This window comes from Homarus americanus, unplaced genomic scaffold (genome assembly GCF_018991925.1).
Source record: "Homarus americanus isolate GMGI-L3 unplaced genomic scaffold, GMGI_Hamer_2.0 scaffold31037, whole genome shotgun sequence".
NCBI lineage: Eukaryota > Metazoa > Arthropoda > Malacostraca > Decapoda > Nephropidae > Homarus > Homarus americanus.
The window spans coordinates 24,951,927-24,977,885 of record NW_024722227.1 but is presented as its reverse complement, the minus strand read 5'-3'; the positions used below and the strand labels follow the sequence as shown (position 1 = coordinate 24,977,885).

Below are 25,959 nucleotides of genomic sequence, written 5' to 3'. Positions count from 1 at the left end.
CCCACCTAGGGAAATTAAGGGTACCCAGATGCCTAAAAACAGCATGTGCTAAAGAAATCATCTCAGCACAGCTGCACACCTTCTGCGATGCATCGCAAGCTGCTTACGGTGCGGTGACCTATCTGAGAATGGTAGACTCTGGAGAAAGTATCCAGTGCTCTTTCGTGTATGGACGGGCCAAGCTGGCCCCACTCAAGCAACTGACAATACCAAGGCTGGACCTTTGTGCAGCTGTCCTGGCAGTGAACGCTGATCGAACGATTCGCCGAGAAATGACCATGACCATACACAAATCTTATTTTTGGACGGCTAGCATGCTAGTCTTGCACTGCATCGCCAATTCGACCAGACGATTTCAAACGTTTGTAGCCAACAGGATAGCAGTCATACAAGAGCTGTCAAGAACTGACCAGTGGAGACATGTCCGCACTTCGCTGAACCCAGCAGATGATGCAACTAGGGGATTACCTGTCCTGGACCTGGTTGCAGGATCTCGGTGGATACGAGGTCCTGACTTCCTACTCAGTGTTGAAGAACGGTGCCCAAAGGGAAAGGAACTGCCAGCAGTTCTGAACGACTTACTGGAGGTGAAACGAGAAATACACCAGAGATCTGTAATTGCTCTGGCAGTGAGCGAGCAGTCAAGGTGGTCCCTCGCCAAAATGTGGCTCAGGTACTCATCATGGTACCGCTTGGTGAAAGGGGTGGCATGGATTAAAAGGTTCATTTGGTGGCTTGGATCCAGTACAAGGACCGCAGACCTGCGCCTCAAACTGAAGAGGCTAAGCACTGAGGAACTACAGTCGGCTGAGCAGACAATTATAAAATTGGTGCAGAAAGAGGCTTATGAGAAAGAAATCCAAACTGACATAAAGGGTGAGCTGCCGAAGGACAATAAGCTATATAAACTGGAACCTTACTTGGACGAGCGAACGTTGCTCAGATCAAAGGGAAGAATTAAAGGAACCCTTCTTGGGCGAAGTGGTGAGGAGCCAATCTTGCTGCCTAGAGACCACCACATCACCGAAATCATAGTGCGGGAGATGCACGAAGAGAGAGCCGGACATGCCGGACGAGAACACACGATGGCGTGTGTGAGGCAAAGGTGTTGGATTCCCCAGGGCAGACGCTTGCTTGATAGAATCATACGACGCTGTGTAGTGTGCCGACGGAACAACTGGAGAAGTCGGCATCAAAGGCAAGCTGACTTACCATTCATTATCAAGGTAGGGAGGAAACAGGTTAAGCGCTGGGGATGTCTGTTTACATGTCTAACTATTAGGGCTGTTCATCTAGAAGTCTTGGCCTCATTAGACACAGATGCCTTCCTCAACGCAATATCAAGGTTCTCACGACGCAGAGGTACACCAAAGCGTATTAGGTCGGATAATGGGACAAACATGGTACGGGCAGCCAAGGAGCTCAAACTGGCAGTGAAAAGTTGGGAGCAAGATGACAGAATCAGAGGTGCCTTACTGAAAGCAGATATTGATTGGGTCTTCAATCCACCAGCTGCCCCATACATGGGGGGAGTATGGGAAAGGCAGATTCGCACAGTAAAGAAGGTTTTGCAGACGATTGTGGGCTCACAAGTTTTAGACGATGAACGTCTGCAAACACTGTTCTGTGAAAAGGAAGCCATAGTTAATGAGAGGCCAATCACCCCGGTTCCAAACACTCCAAATGAACCAAAGGCTCTCACTCCTGCTGATCTTTTGCACTTAAGTCAAAAGGGTAATCTTCCCTTAGGTGGAAGGTCAATAGGCGAATCATACCACAGAAGGTGGAAGCATGTCCAGTACCTTGCAGATCAATTTTGGAAGCGCTGGCTGACGGAGTACCTCCCTCAACTCAGAACTCGACAAGTGCATTTCAGACCACGGCGCAACTTTCGCCCTGGTGACCTAATCATTATAGCAGAAGCAAATAGTCCACACAACAAATGGCACCTTGGTCGAGTGATGGAAGTCAAGGCTGGCGAGGATGGATTTGTCCGACAGGCAGTGGTTAAGACGACGACGTCCACAATGTTGGGACATGTGACAAAATTATGCTTGTTGGAGGGAGCAATGGAAAGGGTTGACGGAGTCGGCCAGGAGAATGAATTGGGTATCCACACATGAAGATGGTGATGTCCGAACGTCAAAGGACCGAGATGTCCTAAGGAGCTGATAAGTACCACAAGCCCGAGGGCAGCTTAGTCACAAGAATGTGACAAAGTTAAATACCACCAGCCTGAGGGCAGCATAGTCACGAGAACGTGACAAAATTAAAGTTAAATACCACCAGCCTGAAGGCAGCATAGTCACGAGAACGTGACAAAATTAAAGTTAAATACCACCAGCCTGAGGGCAGCTTAGTCACGAGAATGTGACAAAGTTAAATACCACCAGCCTGAGGGCAGCTTAGTCACAAGAATGTGACAAAGCTAAATACCACCAGCCTGAGGGCAGCATAGTCACGAGAATGTGACAAAATTAAAGTTAAATACCACCAGCCTGAGGGCAGCTTAGTCACAAGGACGTGGCAAAGTTAAATACCACCAGCCTGAGGGCAGCTTAGTCACAAGGACGTGACAAAGTTAAATACCACCAGCCTGAGGGCAGCTTAGTCACAAGGACATGACAAAGTCAAATGCCACCAGCCTGAGGGCAGCATAGTCGCATGAACGTGACAAACTTAAGTATCAAACGCCTGATCTGATTTTGAGCGTGAACGCTCAACGGAGTGGGTGTTACCGCAAGTGGTACATAATTATGATGACATATAAGCAAATGTTAGTTGTGTTCTGACCTCACTAGGGGAAAGGTCACGGCAGGGTTAGCTCCCGAGGGATAATTATCAGATATGGCCAGCGCTATGTACGGTCTTGGTTGTGCGAGTTTGTTGACCAAACTGGAGTGGTCCATGGAAGAATTGGCGAGGGCCAAGGAAGAAATTGAGAGGGCCACGTTGGAGAACCTGAAATTAAAGGAAGAGCTGGCGAGGTTAAAAGGGGAGGCTGGACAGGGAAAGCCAGTGTCTGACGAAAACTCAAGCCAGTGGAAGATTGTGAGGAGTGGGAGGACCAAGCTGGTGGTGAAGAAGTACACCAAGGATACGACAACAACGCCAACAACAGCTAAGTGTACCAACTCGTTCAGTCCCTTGATAGACGAATTGGACGTTAGTACAGTCAGGGACAGGGATGACGAAGGTATAAAACTTTAATTGTTGGTGACTCACAGGCAAGGTACTTGGACAGGGCCTTTTGAGGTAAAAACAAAAATAGGATGAGGGTGTGTTTGCTAGGAGCTGGGGTGGGGGATATAATTGACAGGATGGACAATATCTTGTCTGGTAATGGGAACAAACCCATTATCTGCCTCAGTGCAGGAGGCAATGATATTGGCCGGTGTAGGAGCGAGGAGCTTCTTGATAAGTTCAAGGCAGCTATAGATCGTATTAGGTCTAAGGGAGGGATCCCTATCATATGCCGTGTCCTGCCTAGAAGGAGAGTTGGCAGTGAATGGTTGTCAAGGGCGGTTGGTGTCAACGACCGTCTTGACAGATATTGCAAGTCAATATCGGTCCCATTCATTGACAACTGGGACAACTTCTACGGCAGAAGGGACCTTTATGCTAGGGATGGGGTGGCAACCCTAGCTGGGTCTCTGGAGGGGGCAGTTCAAAGGATATCGAAGTCTTTAAACTGCTAGGGGAACATATGGGCACGGGGGTGGGGGAAACTGCAGTGGGAGCGGGTAAACAAAGTAGAAGATTACAGGGAAATAGTGTTAGGAATGATGACAAAACTAAATTAAACAGGGAGTTTAAAACTAAACGCGGTAAAGGGAGGACTCAGAACACGACTAACTTAAATGTCTACTATGCGAACAGTACAAGTATGAGAAACAAAATGGATGATATTAGGGCCTTGGTATGTACCGAAAAAATCGATATAATAGCATTCACTGAAACATGGATCAACCTAGACTCACGTGAGTTGCCGTTCGAATACCAAATTGCGGGTTACAAATTGTTCCATACCGATAGGCAGACCAGGAAAGGAGGCGGAGTAGCAATCTATGTTAGGGATAATCTGAAGTGTGAAATAAATAAGGAAATAAAAACTGAGTGGAATACAGAAACAATCTGGATAGAATTAATCGACGGTAGGGAAAAATTAATCACAGGAGTAATATATAGACCTCCCAATCTTGATAGAGTCAATGAGCGACTTATCTGGGATGAAATGCGCAGGGCTTCCATACACAACAAAGTCTGTATAGTAGGCCACTTTAACCTTGGCCAAATAGATTGGACTGACCTTACAGGTAACTCAGAATCAGAGGATTTTCTCGAGATGATCCAGGACTGTCTCCTAAGTCAACGTATAACCGAACCCACAAACGGGGTAATAATATACTCGATTTAGTTCTGTCGAACAGAGAAAATCTCATTAGTAATGTCGAGGTAGGGAACGAACTTGCAAACAGCGATCACAAAGAAATTAGATTCCAGTTAGATTTTCAGGGCAGACGTAAGGAAAATTCCACTAAAGTACCAGATTTCAGAAGGGCAAACTTTGACAGTTTAAAGAGGCAGCTGAGAGAGGGGGTGTCGCGCTTGGCCATGAACCTGACAGATGACTCCAACCTGATAACGAGATCTGAGATTGCCGAGTTCCACGACAATTTAAATAATGAGTTACTTAATGCACAAAGGCAGAACATACCATACAAAAAACTCAGATCAGACAACAATGACCCTAAATGGATAACTAATTATTTAAAGAACATCATTGGCCAAAGGAAGGCTATAGGTAGAAGGATAAAGGGTGGCGAAATTTACCTCCACGATTATTACAAGATATTGGCGAGTAGGGTTAAAACCGAGATAAGGAAAGCCAAGAGGAATAATGAGGTAAGGATAGCAAGGGAGGTGAAGACAAACCCCAAAGGATTCTACCAAATGTATCAAACTAAAACACGAGAAACGATTGGACCAATACGGTCAGATATTGGCAAGCTAACTGATAATGACGGAGAAATAAGCAATAATTTGAATAAATATTTTTCAACAGTTTTCACCACCGAAAATTTAAACATGATACCCGAGGCACCGACTCTATTCAGAGATAGAGAAGAAAACAAATTAAGCCAGATAGTAGTGACTAGTAACGATGTTAGTAAGCAAATAGACAAACTAAAGCCTAATAAGTCACCTGGTCCTGATGAGATATGTGCCAGAGTATTAAAGGAATGTAAGGAAGAGCTTAGTATGCCCTTAGCAAAGTTGTTTAACATGTCCTTAAAAACAGGTGTAGTACCAGAATCCTGGAGGATAGGGAATGTAATTCCGATTTTCAAGAAGGGGGATAGATCACTATCCTCTAACTACCGCCCAATCAGTCTAACATCAATAGTAGGCAAATTACTGGAAGCAATCATTTCAAACTCTATTCGAAATCACCTGGAGAAGCACGGATTGATCAATGATTCCCAGCATGGCTTCACAAGAGGACGTTCTTGTCTAACTAATCTATTAACATTCTTTTCATCAGTTTTCGAATCGGTGGACGAGGAGCACAATTATGATGTGGTATATCTCGACTTTAGCAAAGCCTTCGACAGAGTCCCCCACGAAAGACTAATTAGAAAGGTAGAAACACATGGCATCAAAGGTAACATCCTTAAATGGATTAGGGCATGGTTACAGGACAGGAAACAGTGAGTGAGCATTAACGGCACTAAGTCCCATTGGAGCAACGTCACAAGTGGAGTTCCCCAAGGCTCAGTACTTGGACCATTATTATTTATTATATACATAAACGACATAGATATCGGCACAGACAGCAACATAAGTAAATTTGCTGATGACACTAAAATAGGACGTGTTATTAAATCTGACGAGGACTCAGCAAAACTACAGGAAGATCTAAACAAATTTTTCGAATGGTCTGAAAAATGGCATATGAAATTCAAAGTGGACAAATGTAAAGTACTCAGTATAGGAGATGTAAACAGGGAAACCAGATACCAGATTAATAACGATGCCATAGAGAAATCCGACTGCGAGAGAGATTTAGGAGTAATGATAAGTAGGAACCTTAAGCCAAGTAAACAATGTGTTTTTGCTCATAACAAGGCTTATAAAGTACTTGGGTTCATACAAAGGAGTGTTAGTTACAAGACTAGCGAGGTCATCCTAAAACTGTATCTTGCGCTTGTGAGACCACACCTGGATTACGCAGTTCAGTTCTGGTCACCGTATTACAGAATGGATATAGAATCATTGGAAAGAATTCAGAGGAGAATGACAAGACTAATCCCGGGCATTAGGAACCTTGAGTATAGAGACAGGTTAAAGCATCTTAATTTGCACTCCCTCGAGAGACGAGAGAGAGGGGCGACCTGATAGAGGTGTATAAGTGGAAGTCAGGGCTAAACAAAGGGGACATTACAAAGGTACTCAAACTATCCAACCAGGAGCGAACTCGTAACAATGGTTTTAAATTAGACAAATTTAGATTTAGGAGTGAAATAGGTAAACACTGGTTTGGAAACAGAGTAGTGGATGAATGGAACAAGTTACCAAATATCATCATTAACTCGAATACGCTGATTAGCTTCAAACATAGGTTTGGATGCCTATATGAGCAATAGGGGTTGGGTGTAATCGGGAATGCCCAGTATGGGTCAATCGGCCCGCTGCAGTTTCCTCCATTCTTATGTTCCTTTGTTCTTATGTTAGGCTGTAACTCACAATGTAGAGTGTTGAGATGGTTGAAGATGAGAGGCCCAGAAGGAGGTTGAAGGGTGTGAAGGGAGTTTGTTTATGTATAATTATAATCACCTGACTCAGCCATAGCTGACCAGCCAAGGGGCCAGGCTATAGGGTGGGCATTTCGGTATAGCTACCCATATCTTAGAGTCAACACCTACCCTGGCTTCTCTCTAGACTTTCAACACGTAAGTTTAACTAGTACTTATTGTGTACACAGGTAGACTGTGTCATTGTTTTTGTGTTAAGATTAGACTAATTACATAGCCATGATTGTTATGTAAATATATATTGGATTAAACATTTATGTAAGAGTGCCTATGTATGACTTAATTGAAATACTAAATGAATTGTATTCAACAGGTTTGACCGAATTATAATGTTCGTGTACGACGTGAGAAGTATTATTCACCCTCTAACCGTCTGATTGGCGGTTACACAGAGTATCTCCCAATACATAACAGTTTAGAACAATAAAGACTCGTAGAGCATAGATTTAGGTGTAACGGGTCCTATAACTAGTCTGTAAGTGATAGTGCTCACAGCTCGACAGTGTGTCCTGAACTACCCCACCCAGGACAGATGGAGTAGAAAGCCTCTGGTGTGTTTAGCGCGATCAGTTGAGAGGTACTGCCGTATGTTATCGTTCAGGGGACCGGGGTGACCATCCAGCCAATTCAGCACCATCGTCTCCTCGTTTAGTACATAACAATAATTTTTCTCATTACTATTATCATTCTCCCATAATTGCCCTCACCCTCTTATCACATTAATTTGCGCTCCCTTCCAGTAGGCACAACTTGCGTGCCGTTTCAGCAAAACTGCTACCATCAACTCTGCTAACCTCACTCCTTCAACTTAACAAGTTAACGCTGTGTTCATAGCAACTCTTTTTTCGTATTATTACCGTTATCATAACACTCACATATGTTATCATAAATTCCACCATTACTGCTCGCACAGTGAGGGTGGTAACAACAAGAATCAAATGAAAAATTAAAAAAATACCAACAAAAAGATAAATTACGAGCAGAAAAATAAGGAACTACGAGATTTAATAACAAGACTTACTTTGGCGGGGTGTGAGGTGATGGGTGGGGGAACTCTGGTAGTGGGTGGAAGTAGGTGGTGATGGTGGTGGAGTGGGTGTGAGATACCAGGTTGGTCGGTCCTCACACCACCCCGCCAGCTGGTCCCCTACCGCCGCTCCCACCTGCAAATTAACACAGCTGGCCAGTAAAACAGATGAGCATTGGAAAGCTGATCAATAGATTTGTGATATTTGACCAGCTAATCAACAGATAGGTGGTTACTGAACAGTTGATCATTAAACAGCTGATCAATAGATATATGATTCTGAATAGCGTCAACCAATAAATTTGAATAATTTATTTATCGCAGTAGGTGACGATTATGAGTCAAGAAGCAGTAGGTGACGATTATGACAATAAGCAGTGGGTGACGATTATGAGTCAAGAAGCAGTGGGTAACGATTATGAGTCAAGAAGCAGTGGGTAACGATTATGAGTCAAGAAGCAGTAGGTGACGATTGTGAGTTAAGAAGCAGTGGGTGACGACTTTGAGTCAAGAGGCAGTAGGTGACGACTATGAGTCAAGAGGCAGTAGGTGACAATTGTATCATTTGTTAGAACACGCTATCCCACTCACTTTACTCCTGATGGAGGGGATGCGGTCGGCCACGTAGAGGGTCTTGGTGTTGGGTGGTGGCGGGGGTGGCGTCACGGTGTTGGCGTGCAGCAGCACCCACCGGCCATACCGTCGCTGGCTCACCCTCTGCGTCTCCACTAGACACTCTCCGTCCACCATGTACACAACCACGCCCTGTTTTGGGGTTAATTCCTAAAGTCAAAACTGGTGCGACGCGGGAATTAGCCTGTCATACACATATGTACGTCAATATGATCTCTTCCGTTGACACTTGACAAAAACTGCCATCTGCTCATGGTTATATACATATGTACAGTAATTGGTTTATAGCTGGCGAACGCTGCTATTCACTATAAATTATGTCTGGATATCATGAAAATGACTCTTTCTAATCCAAAGAAAATCATGATCCTCGAGTAAAAGTCAGACTTTGCCGAAAGTGTCCAAAGAAATAACAGAAGAAATGGAAACTAGCCTTGTTGAAGTCGATGAGTGTGGTGGGGTGGCGAGCCGCAGGGGGTGTGATGTAAGCGACGTGGTGGCGAGAATCCAGCACCACCCTCGCTTTTCCTGCCTCGCCACCATAGTCAACTGTGTATTGTTCTCTATAGTCAACCCCGCGCTGCTGCTGCTGCTCCACGCACCCACAGGGGGAGGAAAATTGATGAGAGAAAATTATGACGTGCTAACATGATTACCCACAGAAATGTCACTCCCAAGACAGAAAACTTAATTAAAAAAACTCGTATGAAAATATTACATGACAAATGTTTTTGAAACACCAAGGGAGCAATACTCACTTATGAAGTGAAAGTGGGTCTCATAATTTTGTCAATTATTGCCAGGTAGGTACAGTGTGAATACAGCACACTTTATCCCTATAATCCTTCAGAACGTAAAGAGTAACCAGCGTTATTTTCGATTTCCTTTACTTCCCCAACTGTACAGTCAGGAATTTACAGAAGGGTGGACTGGGGGTGACCGGAATCGATCCGCTCCTACTACAACGTTATCTCTTATTAAAGAGACAGGTGGTCTGCAAATTATCTCTCGGCCACCGAGGCGTAACAAATTGTGTAAATTATAAATTTTAACGGAAATCCTAAAGATTTCACTTGGCAGGCACATGTGGGGTCATAGGGCATCAGAGAACACCTGGTTTCTTGTGGTTGTCTACTGTACTTTCTTTTGGGATAAATCAAGAATACAAGTGAAAGTCAACAAACAAATGGATATAAACAGATGGCATGAGTCATAACAAACCTTTCCGGCATCAGTGGTTATGGAGTAAAGCTTACGAGATGAATTAATGACATACAGTAGACTGACTTACGTACTGTACATCATATCCCTCTAAAACATGGTAAACAGACTTTTTTTAAACATCTGGTCTGTGTTTTGTTAGTATGTGTGTGATTAAAATAACCTATAATAATTAATACAAAAATAATCAAGGTGTATGTAATAATTATGTTTTTCAATGGATATGGTACCTGCCTTCGTTTTAGTAAGACGCACAATGCTGTACTCGTGTACTATAATTATTTTCACACATGTCTTTACGACTGACATGACCAAAGACCATCTGTTCTCTAAACCAACAGCTCATGTATCAGTGATCGTAAGTGTTATATATTTACGTACACCAAAAAAATCAAGCAAGTTTACATTATTTTTGTAAATCAGCCGTTTTTATATTGGAACATGACGTCACATGAGTCCCGTATAAGTTTCTGGTAATGTAGATGTTAGCAGACTGGGTCAACAGATGCTGCCAGTTGTCTGGGTTTTAGCTGTGCCAACATCCTGTAAGCCATTTGTTACTGACTCACTGCCGGAACTTTCCAGATACACTTGGCATAATCCTATTAAATAAAATATGAAAGAAGGCGAGTTAAATCAAATTAATTTAATTCATCAGATTTATACGCGACTCACTGATGGGGCATGCCATTTATTGACTGTAAAAGATACGCTGTTGCAGCATTGCACGAGCTTACTGGTACTTGTTTCCTGACGTGTGTCGTTGAGCCTGTTGGGTGGATCACAAGTCATGACGTCTTACAAGATACACCACCAGCGGCGCCCGCCAAACCGGCTACACACTCTACCCTCCATCTGTCTGTCAACACCGCCCACACATAATAGTTTGCACGTGTTCCTTATTGTAAAGTTAATTTAAAATACTCTTTTTTTAATTATATATTAATTTGTGCTATTCACTTTTATTAAAGATATTCGTATCTGATTAGATATAAATCATAACGAAAATAAACAAGGTTTGTAATATAAAAAGAAACGTCTAGCCTACAGTAGTTACAAGAGCAGCACTTTGTGGGTGTGGTGTCAGGACGCCTCTCAACCCCACCCACCCACCACACAGTAATGATCTTATAAAACTGTCTGAAAGCAACTAGTTGAATTAGCAATAGTATGAGTAAATTATAAAGTGCATAAAAAATAATAAGCATCGTAGCTCTTAAAATTATCTTCATAAGGTACAAGTATTATTGCAAATGGCTTACAAAAGATAGTTTAAACAAAAATCTCATTCATTACAAGAGTAAATGGGATGACGAATCCCAAAATCTTATAATATTTCTGGATACACACATCTACTGATCTGGAAACATTCTAGTGTGTTATGCAAATGCCTGACGCTGAAGATGAAGTGAGCGTCATTGCATCACGACACAAACGTCAACTGTGACTTTTAGCAACATACAGTCTTGATTGTTTACAGTATATTTTACTGTTCTGAGAAGCACATGTGCAGCGTAGTAACACTCATGTCCATCTTATTTTTTACTTTCCTGTTTACTATGTATGTGTTAATAGTATACACATTCATACAAATAATCAATGATGTACTGTACTGTAAATAAGTACTCCTGCTGTAATTAATTAAATCTGAGATTTAGACACCTTAAAAATTTAAATATTTGTTTGTATCAAAAATACCATTTCCAAACTCACCCAAACGTCTTAATTAATTAGATATAATATTTTCTTTTACATGAGCCGGGAAAGTACTGAATATGGTTTTATTGTTTCATATATGTACAGTCTTATACATGGTTTAGCTTAGTAATATAGGCCGTTCATATACATTTAATAGTACTATCGTTGTAAGTATGTATGACTGTCTTGATACTCATCGTTTTTATGTATGTAAACGAAAACAGCATTGAAAATTCTGGTTAAAGTATCAGTATAAAGAACTTCAGTACTTTAATCTACAAAGAAGAGGGAGAAGGCAAAAGAAATAAAGAAAATTAGAAGCAGGGGATGAAAAGCAGGAAAGTGAAGTTAGACATGAGAAATAAAAAAGAAAAGGGGGAAAAGAAGAGAAAGAAAGATGGAGAAAAGGAAGCAAAGAAGAGGGAAGAAAGAAGAAAAAGAGGCCAAGCAGAATCATATTCAAATGCAGACAGCTGAACAGTTATGAATAAGGTTCACTGTGCCTTGGTAATATCCCATGACTTAAGGTCCCCTGTGAATTACTGATAAGACTCCAATTAGTTATGCACAATGACGTTGATTATATGTTCAAACTACGTATATATAATCTGGTATATTTATGGTGAGGAACGAAGGGAATATTCAGTTACCAAATAAATATTTACATGATATATCGGTAACTCTGACTGAAGGTTAATGCTGCAAATACTGTACTATTATTACCTATCCAAAAATAAAACATATGCATACATGTATCGGGGGTGAATAAAAAAATTAAACTAAGATGCTATGGTACGATGATACAACGTTTACACTTTACAATATCGCGTCGCTCTTCATCGGTAACCATGCGCTGATGTTAACGCCGTGAGCACTGCCACACAGGACAGTGGTCATATACACTGTATATACAGTATAAGTCATATTCTATTTGAGGACTAATCAGTGTGCTAGCCCCACTGATTAGTCCTCAAATAGAATATGACATACTGTATATGAACCAATATCCTGATTGGCAGTGAACAGTGATTATCACCTGCATGCACATGACCTATAATATTAATGAATATGATCTACAGTATACTATTATCCCCTTTGTGTATGAACCTCTGTCCTGCATGACAGTGAACAGTGATAGCACCCTCAGTGTCAAGACCTGACTGAAGTACTCAGAATAGGCAAACTGTACTCCAAGCTTTGTCAATAAATTTATTAACCGTCAAGTAAGCCATGAGTACTCTGACAACCTTCTGAGTACTATGAATTAATCGCTACCTCATGATCCCTTGAGGGTGATGTCTTATCTTTTTAAATTCGACGATTAATTCCCTGAGTACATTATGTTGTCTTCAGGAGTTAAGTCATCGTACTCAACGGGTATACTATATATATATATATATATATATATATATATATATATATATATATATATATATATATATATATATATATATATATATATATATATATATATATATATATATACGTATATAATATTGTGTGTGTGAGAGTGAGAGAGAGGGGGAGAGAGATGTTTATGATATGCACTTGTGATCACAAGAGCGTTTATATGTATCTGATACACCAGGAAAACAGTATGAATGACAACCTCTAGCTAGGTCAGGTGTGATGCAGTTGGAGGAGAAGGAGGGTGAGTGGGAGGAGGAGAGAGACTGTATAAATGAGTGAAGGACAGGGGGAGGGTGGTGGACCAGGAGGGTGTCAGGTGTCAGGGGCCGCCACGCAACCACTCACTCACGTATACGTCTCTTTACATCTCATACTGTAACAACTTTACCAAATTTCCTTTTCGCATATTCAGATAATCCTTAGTGTAAATATAATTATCTATAAATAATGAAACTAAACAAATTGTAGAGTTTTGCGAGAAATAAACATTACATAAATTTTTCTGCAGAGTTAAAGAGCACTTGGTAACAGAAGTAGTATTTTGTCACGTGTTTTTGCGCCCGACAGTCGTGTCATGGAGTTCTAACACTAATTCAACGCCAGTTTAACTAAGACAATTGTGTTAACGACCGATATTGAGGGACGAAATACTCAAACATGCAGGAATCTGTGTCTAAGGTAGTTGGAAAAATTAATAATAAAAATACACACACACACACACACACACACACACGTCCGCATTTAAAATACCCTATGTAAACACACACACTTCTCTGACTCACCCAAGCCCTCATTCCTCGCCTTCTTAATCTTTATACTTTATTTGGTCATGATGTGAACCAACCACTCTTCTGCTTTCTTTGTGCCACCCACTATGTTTCTCCTCGCTCTATGCACCCCTCTTTCCATCTCAACCTGCTTTTTTGTCCCATCCATTTTTTGCCTCTCGTCAATCACCGAACATATTGCAAAGAAAATAAACAAATGAACGAATACAGTATGTAAATTATAAGTGAAATAAAACATTAAATTTATACTTTTTGTTTACCTCTGTTTGCATACATACAATATATGTGAAAAATATAAACTTAGACTGTATAACGATTTTACTGAACAAAAGACTGTCTTCAGTAAATAACGAACGTGAACATTTTTGACAATTTACTACTTACCCTTGTTTATATATCTACTGTAACTCTATGCACTGTACGTTATATACCTCCACTAGAACTAGGTATTGTAAGTGCATTGTAACCTACACTCTTTGTGCATTCTGCATGTCTGTATGCTGAACCAAAATGAACTTGCTAACTATTTTACTGAATAAATATATACCCATGTACTGTATAATAATATTGTATGAGAAAACTTATGATATTTATATTAATACATTTTATTAGTCAGAAAAATACAGATACAGTGTATAATAACAAAAATATTGACATGGCTAAGCCAATTGAGAGCCTGAGGATAATTATGTTATTGTTTGATTTTTTAAGAAAAGAATCATGGCGCTGGTTCTACATAATGATACAATTAACACAGTATCTGAAAGTTTTAAATAACCTTGTGATATTAACATAGCTGAAGTGAATCATTATAATACTAAATGTAGCCCAGTTAAGTAACCTAGTGTTATTGACAAAGCTGAAGGTAATCACTGTAACGCTAAGTTTAGCCCAGATAAACAGCCTAGTCATAATAACATAGCACTAGGTGTAGACCAGAAAAAGTAGCCTGGTGATGTTAACATAGCTGAAACGATTCATTATGGTTATAGGCGTAGCCCAGATAAGGTATAGTAGCCTATTAATAATAACTTAGCTGAAGATAATCAAAGTCTCACTAACTTTACGATATATATTGTTAATTTCAATACGGGACAATAGTAACACATGCAGACATTATATCGGGACAGAATCTTGTTTAAATAAAACATTGTGAAATAGACCTGTTAACACCCATCATCATTCAGTTTATCGTAGAAAGAACCTGGAAATTATTTCTAAATGTCTTCCTTTACTTAATTTATCGTTTATCCAGTTTATTTAGTGGACTTTGACAGGGGAACAATCACTAATATAGTCTCAGAGGAAGATGTGTCCCAATACACTGTTTGTCTTTGTTATATATTGAACTAAGTACTGTACATGATGGTATAGGTACTTTTACGACGAAATTACTAAATATATATCTTTAAAACCAGGGTATATTTATTTGAAGATTTTCCCGAATATATATCAGTTTATCTAAATAATGTGAGCTTACGTGACGATTTTCCCTAATAAAATATCTACACATCTGTTTGTCTTATGTTTTACAAAATTCTCGTTGAAACTCGATGATAAAGTACACTGCTGGCGAATTGTTAAACAGTATACAGTGTCTTAAAGACTACAAGGTAGAAATATTCGGATTTTTTTCTTATGACCAGGAAAGGGAAGGAGGGATAGCGTTCGCACATCATGCACTTAAAATGTAACACATACCTGTTCAGAACTCTGGAACGCGAGTGTTTGATGTTTTTGTACTTGTTGGGGAGATCATGATTTCCCTAAGGTGATATTTATGATAATTAAAATCTTTATCAATCTGTCTATCTATTATTGTTATTATTAAAGTTGCCCGAAAAATATTAATCAAATTCTTGTAAACCTCGATTCTCAAATACTAAGTACCTGATTTTTTCCCCAAAGAAAGAGTAAGACTTGCTGACTATAGATATCTATCCAGGTTTATTTTTAACGATTGTTTAAGCTAAGTTGTACGCGAATGTCAACAACAACAACAACAACACTATATTGTGCACACAAGTATTTGTTACACCACAGTCACACTACACAACACTACCTTGGCATCCAACACCCTAAACACCGAGTTACACTGGAGTATTACAGCAAACTGTAGTACATGTGACCTTCCACTACACCACCACAGTACACATTAGGGTTACAGGACACAATACAGTGGGGAAGAAGGTATGGTCGGTGGGTGTAGTACCTGGGTGGTGTGAGGCTGAGTGGCCAACACCAGTGCCAGTAGGAGGGGGCACGCTACCCAGGGCAACATAATGCTTCTTGACCCACTGATGGCTGTTGCCTTACTGCCCGCCACCCTGCCTTCCCGCCCACCTTCTTCAACCACCCCACCCACACGTCCACCTTCTTTAGCCACCCTGCCCACTTTCCTAAGACCTACCGACCATCTCACCTACACACCTACCGTCGTTAACCACCGCGCCCACACGCCCACCTTCCTCAGATACCCTGCCCACACTCCGACCTTCATCAACTACTTCACCCACATGCTGACCCTAAACAGGTAGTAGGTAGTTGGCAGCTACCAAACAGGGAGGTACTACCGCCTGGGAAGATATTGGAAGCATAATGTGTTGTCTACTGGTAGACCCTGTTGCTATATGGCGTCACGAAAATTGTGACCAAGTCCCAGGTTGCTGATCTGACTTTCTGCCTCATTTACACACAATTGAGGTCTCAATTGTTTCTCTTACTTTGACAACACAACATACAGTACATACTGTCGTTTCTCACTATTGATTTTTTATTTTTTTTATTTCTTTATGGTTCTTTATTAATGTTTATTACAGTGTTCCTATTATTATTATTGTTATGATTATTATTTTATTTTTAATTTTGTATTTTTATTACAGTATAAATTTTATTTACTATGAATTACTATTATTATTATTATTATTATTATTATTATTATTATTATTATTATTATTATTATTATTATTATTATTATTATTATTATTATTATTATTATTATTATTATTATTATTATTATTATTGTTATTATTATTATTATTATTATTATTATTATTATTATTATTATTATTATTTATTATTATCATTATTATTATATTATTATTATTATTATTATTATTATTATTATTATTATGATTATTATTATTATTATTATTATTATTATTATTATTATTATATGATTATTATTATTATTATTATTATTATTATTATTATTATTATTATTATTATTATTATTATTATTATTATTATGATTATGATTATTATTATTATTATTATTATTATTATTATTATTATTATTATTATTATTATCATTATTATTATTATTACATTTTCGCCCCTCAGGCCCCGATGTGGGTCAGTGACCTGTGCTCGGGTGGGCTAATCCCCGTAAAAAAAAGACACCCTGCCTACGTGTCTACAGTGCCAACCACATTTCGGTAATATAACCAACATATTAGTGGTATAATTCACATATTAGTGATATAACCCACATTTTGGTGATATAACCCACATATTGGTGATATAACCCACATAGTAGTGATATAACCCACATAGTAGTGATATAACCCACATAGTAGTCTATCACCCTCTGTGGAGAGAGCAGTGTCGTCTTATGTCTGTAGCGCTCAACATTTAAATAAGTGTTCTGGTTTTTTTTTTTTTACGGGAAATAGCTCACCCGGGCACTGACCCACATCGGGGCCTGGGGGGCATGGTGTGTGTGTGTGTGTGTGTGTGTGTGTGTGTGTGTGTGTGTGTGTGTGTGTGTGTGATAATAATAATAATAATAATAATAATAATAATAGAGCCACAAATAAATACAAAAAATGTCAAAAGTGAGAAACAATATATGTATGTTGTGTTGTCAAAGTAAGAGAAACAATTGAGACCCTGCAATTGTGTGTAAATGAGGCAGTAAGTCAGATCAGCAACCTGGGACTTGGTCACATATGGCAGCAGGGTCTACCATTAGACAATACATTATGCTTCCAATATCTTCCCAGGCGGTAGTACCTCCCTGTTTGGTAGCTGCCTACTATCTACTACCTGTAAAATTACGTGTTCCATTCCTTTCAGTATTGTGAAGTCTGTGAGTGTGGCTTGTCAGTCCTATGCCATGTATGAAACAGCCACAAGACCTGAAAGGTCTAGTAGAGTCTCAATTCAATACAAAGACTACTGCGTCGACAACATGCTCCTTTTTGAAAACAACCTAATGAATGCTAACTGGGATCTTGTTTATGCCTCCAACAACCCTAACGTGAACAGCTGTAATTTCTCTTGCATCTTCAATGTTTGCTTTAATAAATGCTTCCCGCTCAAGACTAAGTCAGTGAAAACTGTATCCATTTCCAAACTCTATATCACAAGCGAAATTAAGATAATGATAAAGGAAAAACACAAACTCCAAAGGAAATTTGCACAAAGACCCATAACTTTCGGTGATGCTTACCGAAGTATCAGAAATAGAGTAACTCAAGCAGTTAGAAATGCCAGACGTAACTATTATACAAATAAGCTCCAGTCAGCATCAGGCGACAGTAAGAAAACCTGGAAAGTCATAAATTCTATTCAGAACAGGAACACTCAGCCTTCGGCCCCCCACTCAGCTTTCATGATAAACGATTCAGTTATGACGGAACCCTCCCTCATTCCCAACCACTTCAATGAATATTTTATTAATGTTGGCAAAAATCTTGCAGAGAGCATCCCTGATCACCATGAGGAATTTAGAGCCTACCTGCAAAACAGACAGCAAAATGAACTATTCTTATCCCCTGTCACAGCAGATGAATTACTGGCCATCATAAAAATGTCCAAAGATGCAGCAGCAGGCAGAGACAATATACCAATGAGCATCTTTAAGAAAGTGGCCCACTTATTACTACCTGTTCTCCTCCACATTTGTAACTCCTCCTTCACTAGTGGTGTCTTTCCTGATAAACTGAAAATTGCTAAAGTCCACCCGGCATATAAAAAATCTGGGAACAAAGGTCTCTTCAAGAACTACCGCCCCATATCAGTCCTCCCAGCCTTGAGTAAGATACTGGAAAAGCTAGCATGTAATAGACTAAATTCCTTCTGCAATGCCAATAACATCTTTACAGACTCCCAGTTTGGATTTAGAGCTAGAAGGTCGACTGAGAGTGCTCTGCTATCCTTTACTAATGACATCTTAAATTCCTTTGATGACAGTCAGTTCACAGTCGGTATATTCTTGGACCTCTCTAAAGCCTTCGATACTGTCGACCATACCATCCTCCTTTCAAAGCTTGAACATTACGGCGTTAGGGGCCTGTCCCACAATTGGTTTACCTCATATCTGTCCAACAGGATGCAGTATGTCTGTTATAATAACCACCAATCTGACTCCTCGCCAATCTTGTATGGAGTCCCTCAAGGTTCAATTCTCGGTCCAGTACTGTTTTTGTTGTGCATCAACGACATAGTCCACGCCAGCTCACTCATAAAATACAACTTATTTGCAGAAGATAGTATGCCAGCAACTCAGACCTCCATTCCCTGATGAGAACTATGAACACTGAATTATCTAAAGTCGGGACCTGGGTAATACGGAATAAACTGACCTTAAGCCTTGAGAAAACCCACTACACGATCTTTCACAGAAGAAAAAACTTACCTCCAGACTTGAACCCCCTGTACCTTGGTAATATAGTCCTCAAACGCGAACAAAATACTAAATTCCTCTGAGTTATTGTTGATGAGAAACTTAACTGGAGAAACCACATACTAGCCATTCACAGTAAAGTCAATAAACAGTGCGGTATCATGTATCACACTCGACAGTCACTCATTCTCACAGCAATGAAAGAAATCTATCATGACCTTGTTTACCAACACCTGATACACTGTCACACATTATGGGGGCCTCTGGCTCTTCAAAAACACAATCTCTGGTTACTGCATGTCATGGGTTGCGTTGGGCCTCCCGCACAACCCATCCCAAATGTTTGTTTACGGTAGAGATAAGGTAACCGGCCAGCCATAACTGGGACATGTTTTCAATTAGTGGCATGTTAGCCAGCCGATAGGGGGGGGGGGGGCAGGCCAGTGAGACAGTGGTGTACTGTTCATCACTTCACGCCTCAAAAAACCAATTTAGCCAGTGGGCTTTAGACCTTGGGTTAGAGAAGACCTCCTGCTCCGCGGACTTAAGAACAGGGGCCATACAGTCCTACCAGTGCTACGAGTCTGTGTGTGCAAATCCCCGAGATTTTTGTTAAGTCCAGCGACAAGTTAACACATCCTGTAAAGGAAGTGATCAATGGTGAGGGCCTGTTTGCTACAAGAGCACTCCAGGCCGGCCTAATAGATCTAAACGATTAATTCACCAGGTTGACAAACTCTCCCTTATAACTTACGGTACTGTGGCGTGAATGTGAGTGACTGACCTATCCATGCAAATTATAAGTCCAGTGTATGGAATTGTGCCAAATAAACGTAAGTGCAATCATCTGCCCGTATCTGTGATCCCTCTATTATTATTATTACCAAGGGTAATGACTGATTGGTTATGACAAAGTATAACCAATAACTTAGATGGATGTTGGAAGTTAGTGGAATTCACTAAATCATCATTTATCAAGTACATAACGCATTGAGTGCCGGAAGCAGAGCAAAATTCTACGTAGTGATACACCATAATCTCTTGGGTGAGTAACCAGTGTGAAGGTATCCGAGTTCTACGGTAAGAAAGCCACTTTCCTGCATTTAAAACGTAACAATTGGCGCCCGAACAGGGACCCAGACCGTGGATGATTGCACAATTGTATCGCCCACACCTACACCATGTCAGCTCGTGCAGCGGCTTTTGAGGAAGCACGTGCCCTCGGGCTGGAGGGGGCTGAGGCGGTTGCATACATGGAGAAGGCTGAGGAGAGAGAAGACAAGCAACGCGAGCACGAAGAACTCTTAGCCCAGCTAGACTTTCAGAAGGAAGAAAAGAAGCTGGAACGTGAAGAGAGACAAAGGGAACGGGCGTTCCAACTGGCCTTAGCGGAAAGGAACCAAAATTCTCCCACTCAAAACGTCACTTATAGGAAATTTCCCCAGATGCCCACCTTTAAGGAGGGCGAATCCATGGAAATGTACATTTCCCGGTTTGAGCATCTCGCAGAAGCCTACGAGCTTGATGATAGCATTAAGGAATTTGAGTTCCTGAGCCTATTTGATGGGAAAGCTTTAGGGATTCTTCGACGACTAGAACGCCCTGAAAATAAATTCCCTGACATGAAGTCTGCACTGCTGCGGGCATATGGGCTGACTACTGAGCAGGCCAGGCATCAGTTCAACAGGGCAATGTTGGAAGAAAATGAAACGGCTGCACAGTTCCGGGATCGTTTAAGGGGCTATGTGGCTCAGTGGATGAGTAAGGATGAAACCCCCAAGTCCATGGAAGGGGTTATGGACTTAATGGTGCGCACGCAGTTCGAAAGGTCTTGTCTTCCTGAACTTGTGGTTCAAATCAGGGCTAATGGAGTTAAGACGTCGAAGGAAATGGCAAGCAAATCAGACGCTCATTTCAGCGCTTTCGGGTACCACACTCGGAGGCGGTGGTCGAACAGGGAGTCGGCAGGTAACCAACAAAGTCAACAACCTCTACAGAAACAGCCACGAACCCACCCAGGCAACAGGGAAATAACAAGCAACCACAACCGCAAAGACAGCAACAGAAACAGCAGCAGAAGCAGTACCAAGGCCCCCCGCAGTATCAGGACAGTTGGCGCCCGGGCAACAATCCACGATGGAACCGGCGGCAGGAAGCCGCCGTGGCTAAATTCGTAGGCCAAGGTGCCAGTAATAATAATCCACAAAGAGACCAACAGCAGGAAGCCTCCGGTGTTCAAACTGTGGGCGGGGAGTGGCCTGACCTTCCAGCAGGGCCGATCGTCATGCAACCTGAAGCAGGGGCTCATACCGAATCAAGTCTACCCCAACACACCTCCTGACTAACTGCCGCCTCCAACCTCTCCTCGAGGGGTCACCCCACCTTTCTTGTTAAACCTGGATACGTTGGAGGAGTTCCAGCGACTGTCATGCGAGATAGTGGGGCATCGGGCTGTATTGTCAGGAAGGAATTGGTGGGGCAACATCAATACACCGGAGCACAAGTAAGTGTTAAATTAGCCAATAGTTACATTCAAACGGTTCCAGTGGCCAAGATTGAGGTGGACACCCCCTTCTTCTCAGGTTGGGTCACTGCAGCAGTCATGAGGGAACCTATATACGATCTCATCATTGGGAATATCAAGGGAGCAAGAAACAGTTGTGCAGTGGATGCTGCAACCCAAACTGATGCTACCGCGTTGACCCAAGTTAATGCTGCTGCAGTCACTCGGGGTATGGCTCAAACAAAACCTCGAGTCACCCCATTGGCTATTGCCACATCGTCTGATCTCATCAATAGTGAGGATGTCGTCCAAGAGCAAGAGCATGACAGCACGCTCACTTCGGTACACAAGAGTTTGATAGTTGGGACCATCAAGGAGACATTTGGGAATCGAACGAGGTTCGTAAAGAAGAGGAACCGTCTCTACCGAGAGACTGTGAGGGTCTCTGGGTAGAACACGACTGCAGTTCGTGGTTCCTTCCAAGTACCGCCTGGCTGTGTTCAAGCTAGGTCATTGCACTGCTCTTGGCGGTCATATGGGTAAAAAGAAGACCTTTGATCGCATCAGTGCAGCGTTCTTCTGGCCAAGGATGGGCCAGGAGATCACCAGGCTAGTCCGCTCTTGTGATGTGTGCCAGAAAACCAGTGATCGAGGGCGAGTTCCGCCTGCACCACTACGGCCCCTCCCACTGATCTCTGAACCCTTTGAGAGGGTGGCGGTGGACATTGTAGGGCCGATAAACCCAAGGGCGAGCGATGGGGCAAAGTATATTCTCACCTTGGTGGACTTTAGCACGAGGTGGCCCGAGGCTGTGCCCTTGAGGAACATTGAGGCCACGACTGTTGCAGAAGCCATGTTGGAAATCTTCTGTCGGGTTGGTATTCCCAAACAAGTCCTCAGTGACAGGGGAACCCAGTTTACTTCTGCCATGATGGAGGAGTTGATGCGGTTGTTATCGGTAAAGGGGCTAAAGACAACACCCTATCACCCGATGTGCAACGGACTCTGTGAGAGGTTTAATGGGACGCTGAAGAAAATGCTCAGGAGGATGGCAGCCGAACAACCTAAGGAGTGGCCGCGCTACATTGCCCCACTTCTGTTCGCGTACCGGGAGGCGCCACAGAGCTCACTCAAGGTGTCTCCCTTCGAGCTTATGTACGGCAGGTCCGTCCGGGGACCACTACAGGTTCTTCGGGAACTGTGGGATGATGAGGAATCAGATCCGGAAGTCAAGACCACTTATACATATGTCATTGACTTAGCTGATCGTCTCCAAGAAACCTGTCAACTGGCAAAGCAAGAGCTGATAAAGGCTCAAGAGGTCCAGAAGACTTACTATGACAAGAAGGCCAAGCTTCGTTGTTTCAAGCCAGGTGATCAGTGCCTGGTTCTGTTGCCTACGATGCGCAATAAGTTACTGGCTCAGTGGAAAGGTCCATTCGACATTGCAGAGCGTGTCTCGGATCTGACTTACATCGTCCAGGTGGGATCTCGACGAAAGAAGTTCCACATCAACATGCTGAAGAAGTACTTCCAGTCACCGATCGGGGGTACAGTCTCCACTGAGGAAGACAGGGACGAGCCTTCCCAGTGTGATTCAGGGGTAACTTGTGCTGCCACAGTGATCTCTGACAGTGATGAGGAGGATGGGCCTGTCACTGCACGCTCCCGCCAGAGTGAGACTTTCACGGACGTTGAGGTGAACGGAAATCTATCAGCAGAGGAACGAGATGCCATTGGCTCTCTGTTGCATCGCTACAAGGACATCTTCTCTGATAAGCCAGGAGTTGCCCGGGTCGACTGTCACACTATTGAACTGACCAGCCCTACACCTGCTCGGGTAAAGCCCTATCCTATACCTTTGCGACTACTGGACACTGTCAAACAAGAAATTGAGGAAATGGAAGCAGTAGGAATCATCGAGAAATCATCGTCTCCATACTGTAGTCTTATGGTAGTCGTCCGAAAAAAGGATGGGGGTGTCAGGATCTGTGGGGATTATAGGAGAGTAAATGCCATTACCCAGGTGGATGCTGAACCTATGTGTGATCAGAAAACTATTTTTTCAAGAATAGCTGGTTCCAAGTTATTTACCAAACTTGATCTGACCAAGGGGTTCTTCCAAATCCCACTGGACCCGAAGAGTCGGCAGATCACAGCCTTTGGTACGCCAGGGGGTCTCTATCAGTACAGAGTCCTTCCCTTTGGTCTCACAAACTCCCCTGCCATCTTCAACCGTGTCATGAGGCAAGTCCTAAACGGCATCAAGGGAGTTGAGGCATTTGTGGACGATGTGTTAATCCATTCAGCAACATTTGAGGAACACCTGGAACTCTTAGAGGAGGTGTTCCCATTGGAATTTTTAGACAAGCTTAATGATATTGTCCCAAGTATCACATTCAAAATTGAAAGAGAAATAAATGGATCCCTTCCATTCCTTGAAATGCTTATCATGAGAAATGGCCAAAACTACAAATTTAAGGTATACAGAAAGCCCACACAGGTAGACAGTTTCATACACTTTTTATCGAATCACCTGGAGTCTACCAAAATGTCAGTTTTTTCTGCTATGTTCTTAAGATGTCTGCGTATTTATGACTCTGAATTTATTGACGATGAATTGAAACACATTCGTTCCATTGCACAGAAACTCGGGTACCCTTCTGTGTTTGTTGATCGATATTTTAAAAGGGCTAAAAAATCCTTTCATTCCTCTCAAACCAGGCAAATTCCTACACTTAAGAATATTTTGACTCTGCCCTATCGTAATGAATTTGTCCCGTTAGTTCGGTCCCTCAAGCTTCTAAATATTAATGTTGTTTTCAAGTATGACTCAACCATTACCAATATGTTAATAAGAAATAGCCCAAGTTTGAATGTAAATGGAAGTGTTTATTGTATTCCATGTAGCAAATGTAATTGTAATTATGTAGGACAGACAGGAAAAACACTGCAGCTCAGAATCAAACAACATAAGTACAATATCAGAACAGCATCTGAAAGCAGTGCCTTGTTTGTTCATGTTAGGAATAATAATCATCCCATTGCTTGGGAAAAAAAGCTTAGAAGTATTTAAATCATCTTGTGTCACAGAAAGACTTCTGGTTGAAGCTAGTTTGACTAAGGAATTAAAATCAATAAACCTTACTGATAGTCAGTTCTAAACTGATAATATGTTACATAAATTTATTTGTCAGTGGCCCAAGGTTAAAAATGCTTTGAAAACCGTGATAACCGTGGTAATATTATGAGATGTTCTTATTACCACCATGCGATTGTGCTATTCCAGATGATACTAAATGTTACATAATACTTCCTTGAGATAAATGTATAGTATATATCAGGAGCCTCAAAGAGAGCTCAGGTTCTCAACTGGCTCAGCCTTGTTAATATTATTATTATTATCCACTCTGTATCTGTATTTTTCTGGCTAAATAAAATGTTTCAATCAGTCTAATTGGAAAATCGAAATGACTTATTTCAGGAATAGTTCTATAGTCGACCTGTGTTTGGTTGGCTTTCTTCACTGCCACCCGCCCTTACTGCCTACATTGTCCTTAGTGTTTAGTCCAATGGGGCATAACGTATATATTTCTGATGTCCCGCATTAATGGTATAACCAGCATATTAATGACATAATCCACTTACTAGTGGTATAACCCCACATATTGGTGGGGTATATCACATATTAATGCCATGACCCACATATTGGTGACGTAACCCACATGCTGGTGAGGTTGGTGGCCGTGACCTGGGTGGGTGGTGAGTGGGGCGTCCTAGTGACCCACCCAGCCACCCTGAGCGCCGCCCACAAGCTTCCTAATGGCGACAGACGGAGACGGACACCCACCTTCATCCTGTGTTAAGTAGTAGGTGTCAGAAAGTTTATTTACCCCTGTGTTTTCCTTCCCTCACTACATCAACATTAACTACATCCTTGCTTGAATACACTTACTGTTTTTATCCTTGTTTGTACACTTGATCGGTCTACTGTACACGCTGAACGATTTGACTGAATATACAGTATGTCTATCTATCTAGCCAATGGTAACCTATAGGACAATCATAATGGTTGACAAGAGCATTTTTTATTTACGCTAAGGCCTAAGGGAGTTTTGGGGTGCGTTTAGAAACACTCGGGAGCCACGAATCGAGTTCTCAGATTCCTAAGTTAGGTTTTTCTTGTAATTGGAAATGTAGAAACTAGTCTAGCTGACTGAATTGGACTGAAGCGA

At 41.6% G+C, this 25,959-nt stretch overlaps 2 protein-coding genes across 4 annotated transcripts in view; both read right to left on the bottom strand.

Moving 5' to 3' along the window:
- LOC121862654 overlaps positions 1–15,947 on the bottom strand; it is a 32,001-nt gene extending 16,054 nt beyond the window's left edge. Inside the window, exons 1-4 of the mRNA XM_042360975.1 lie at positions 15,805–15,947; positions 8,909–9,064; positions 8,434–8,607; positions 7,837–7,978 (exon numbers count right to left, since the gene is read on the bottom strand). Coding sequence (XP_042216909.1) covers positions 7,837–7,978; positions 8,434–8,607; positions 8,909–9,064; positions 15,805–15,873 — 541 coding nt within the window. The 5' untranslated portion in view covers positions 15,874–15,947. The remainder of the gene's footprint in view (positions 1–7,836; positions 7,979–8,433; positions 8,608–8,908; positions 9,065–15,804) is intronic.
- LOC121862425 overlaps positions 1–25,959 on the bottom strand; it is a 97,740-nt gene that overhangs the window by 59,155 nt on the left and 12,626 nt on the right. The window lies entirely within an intron of this gene.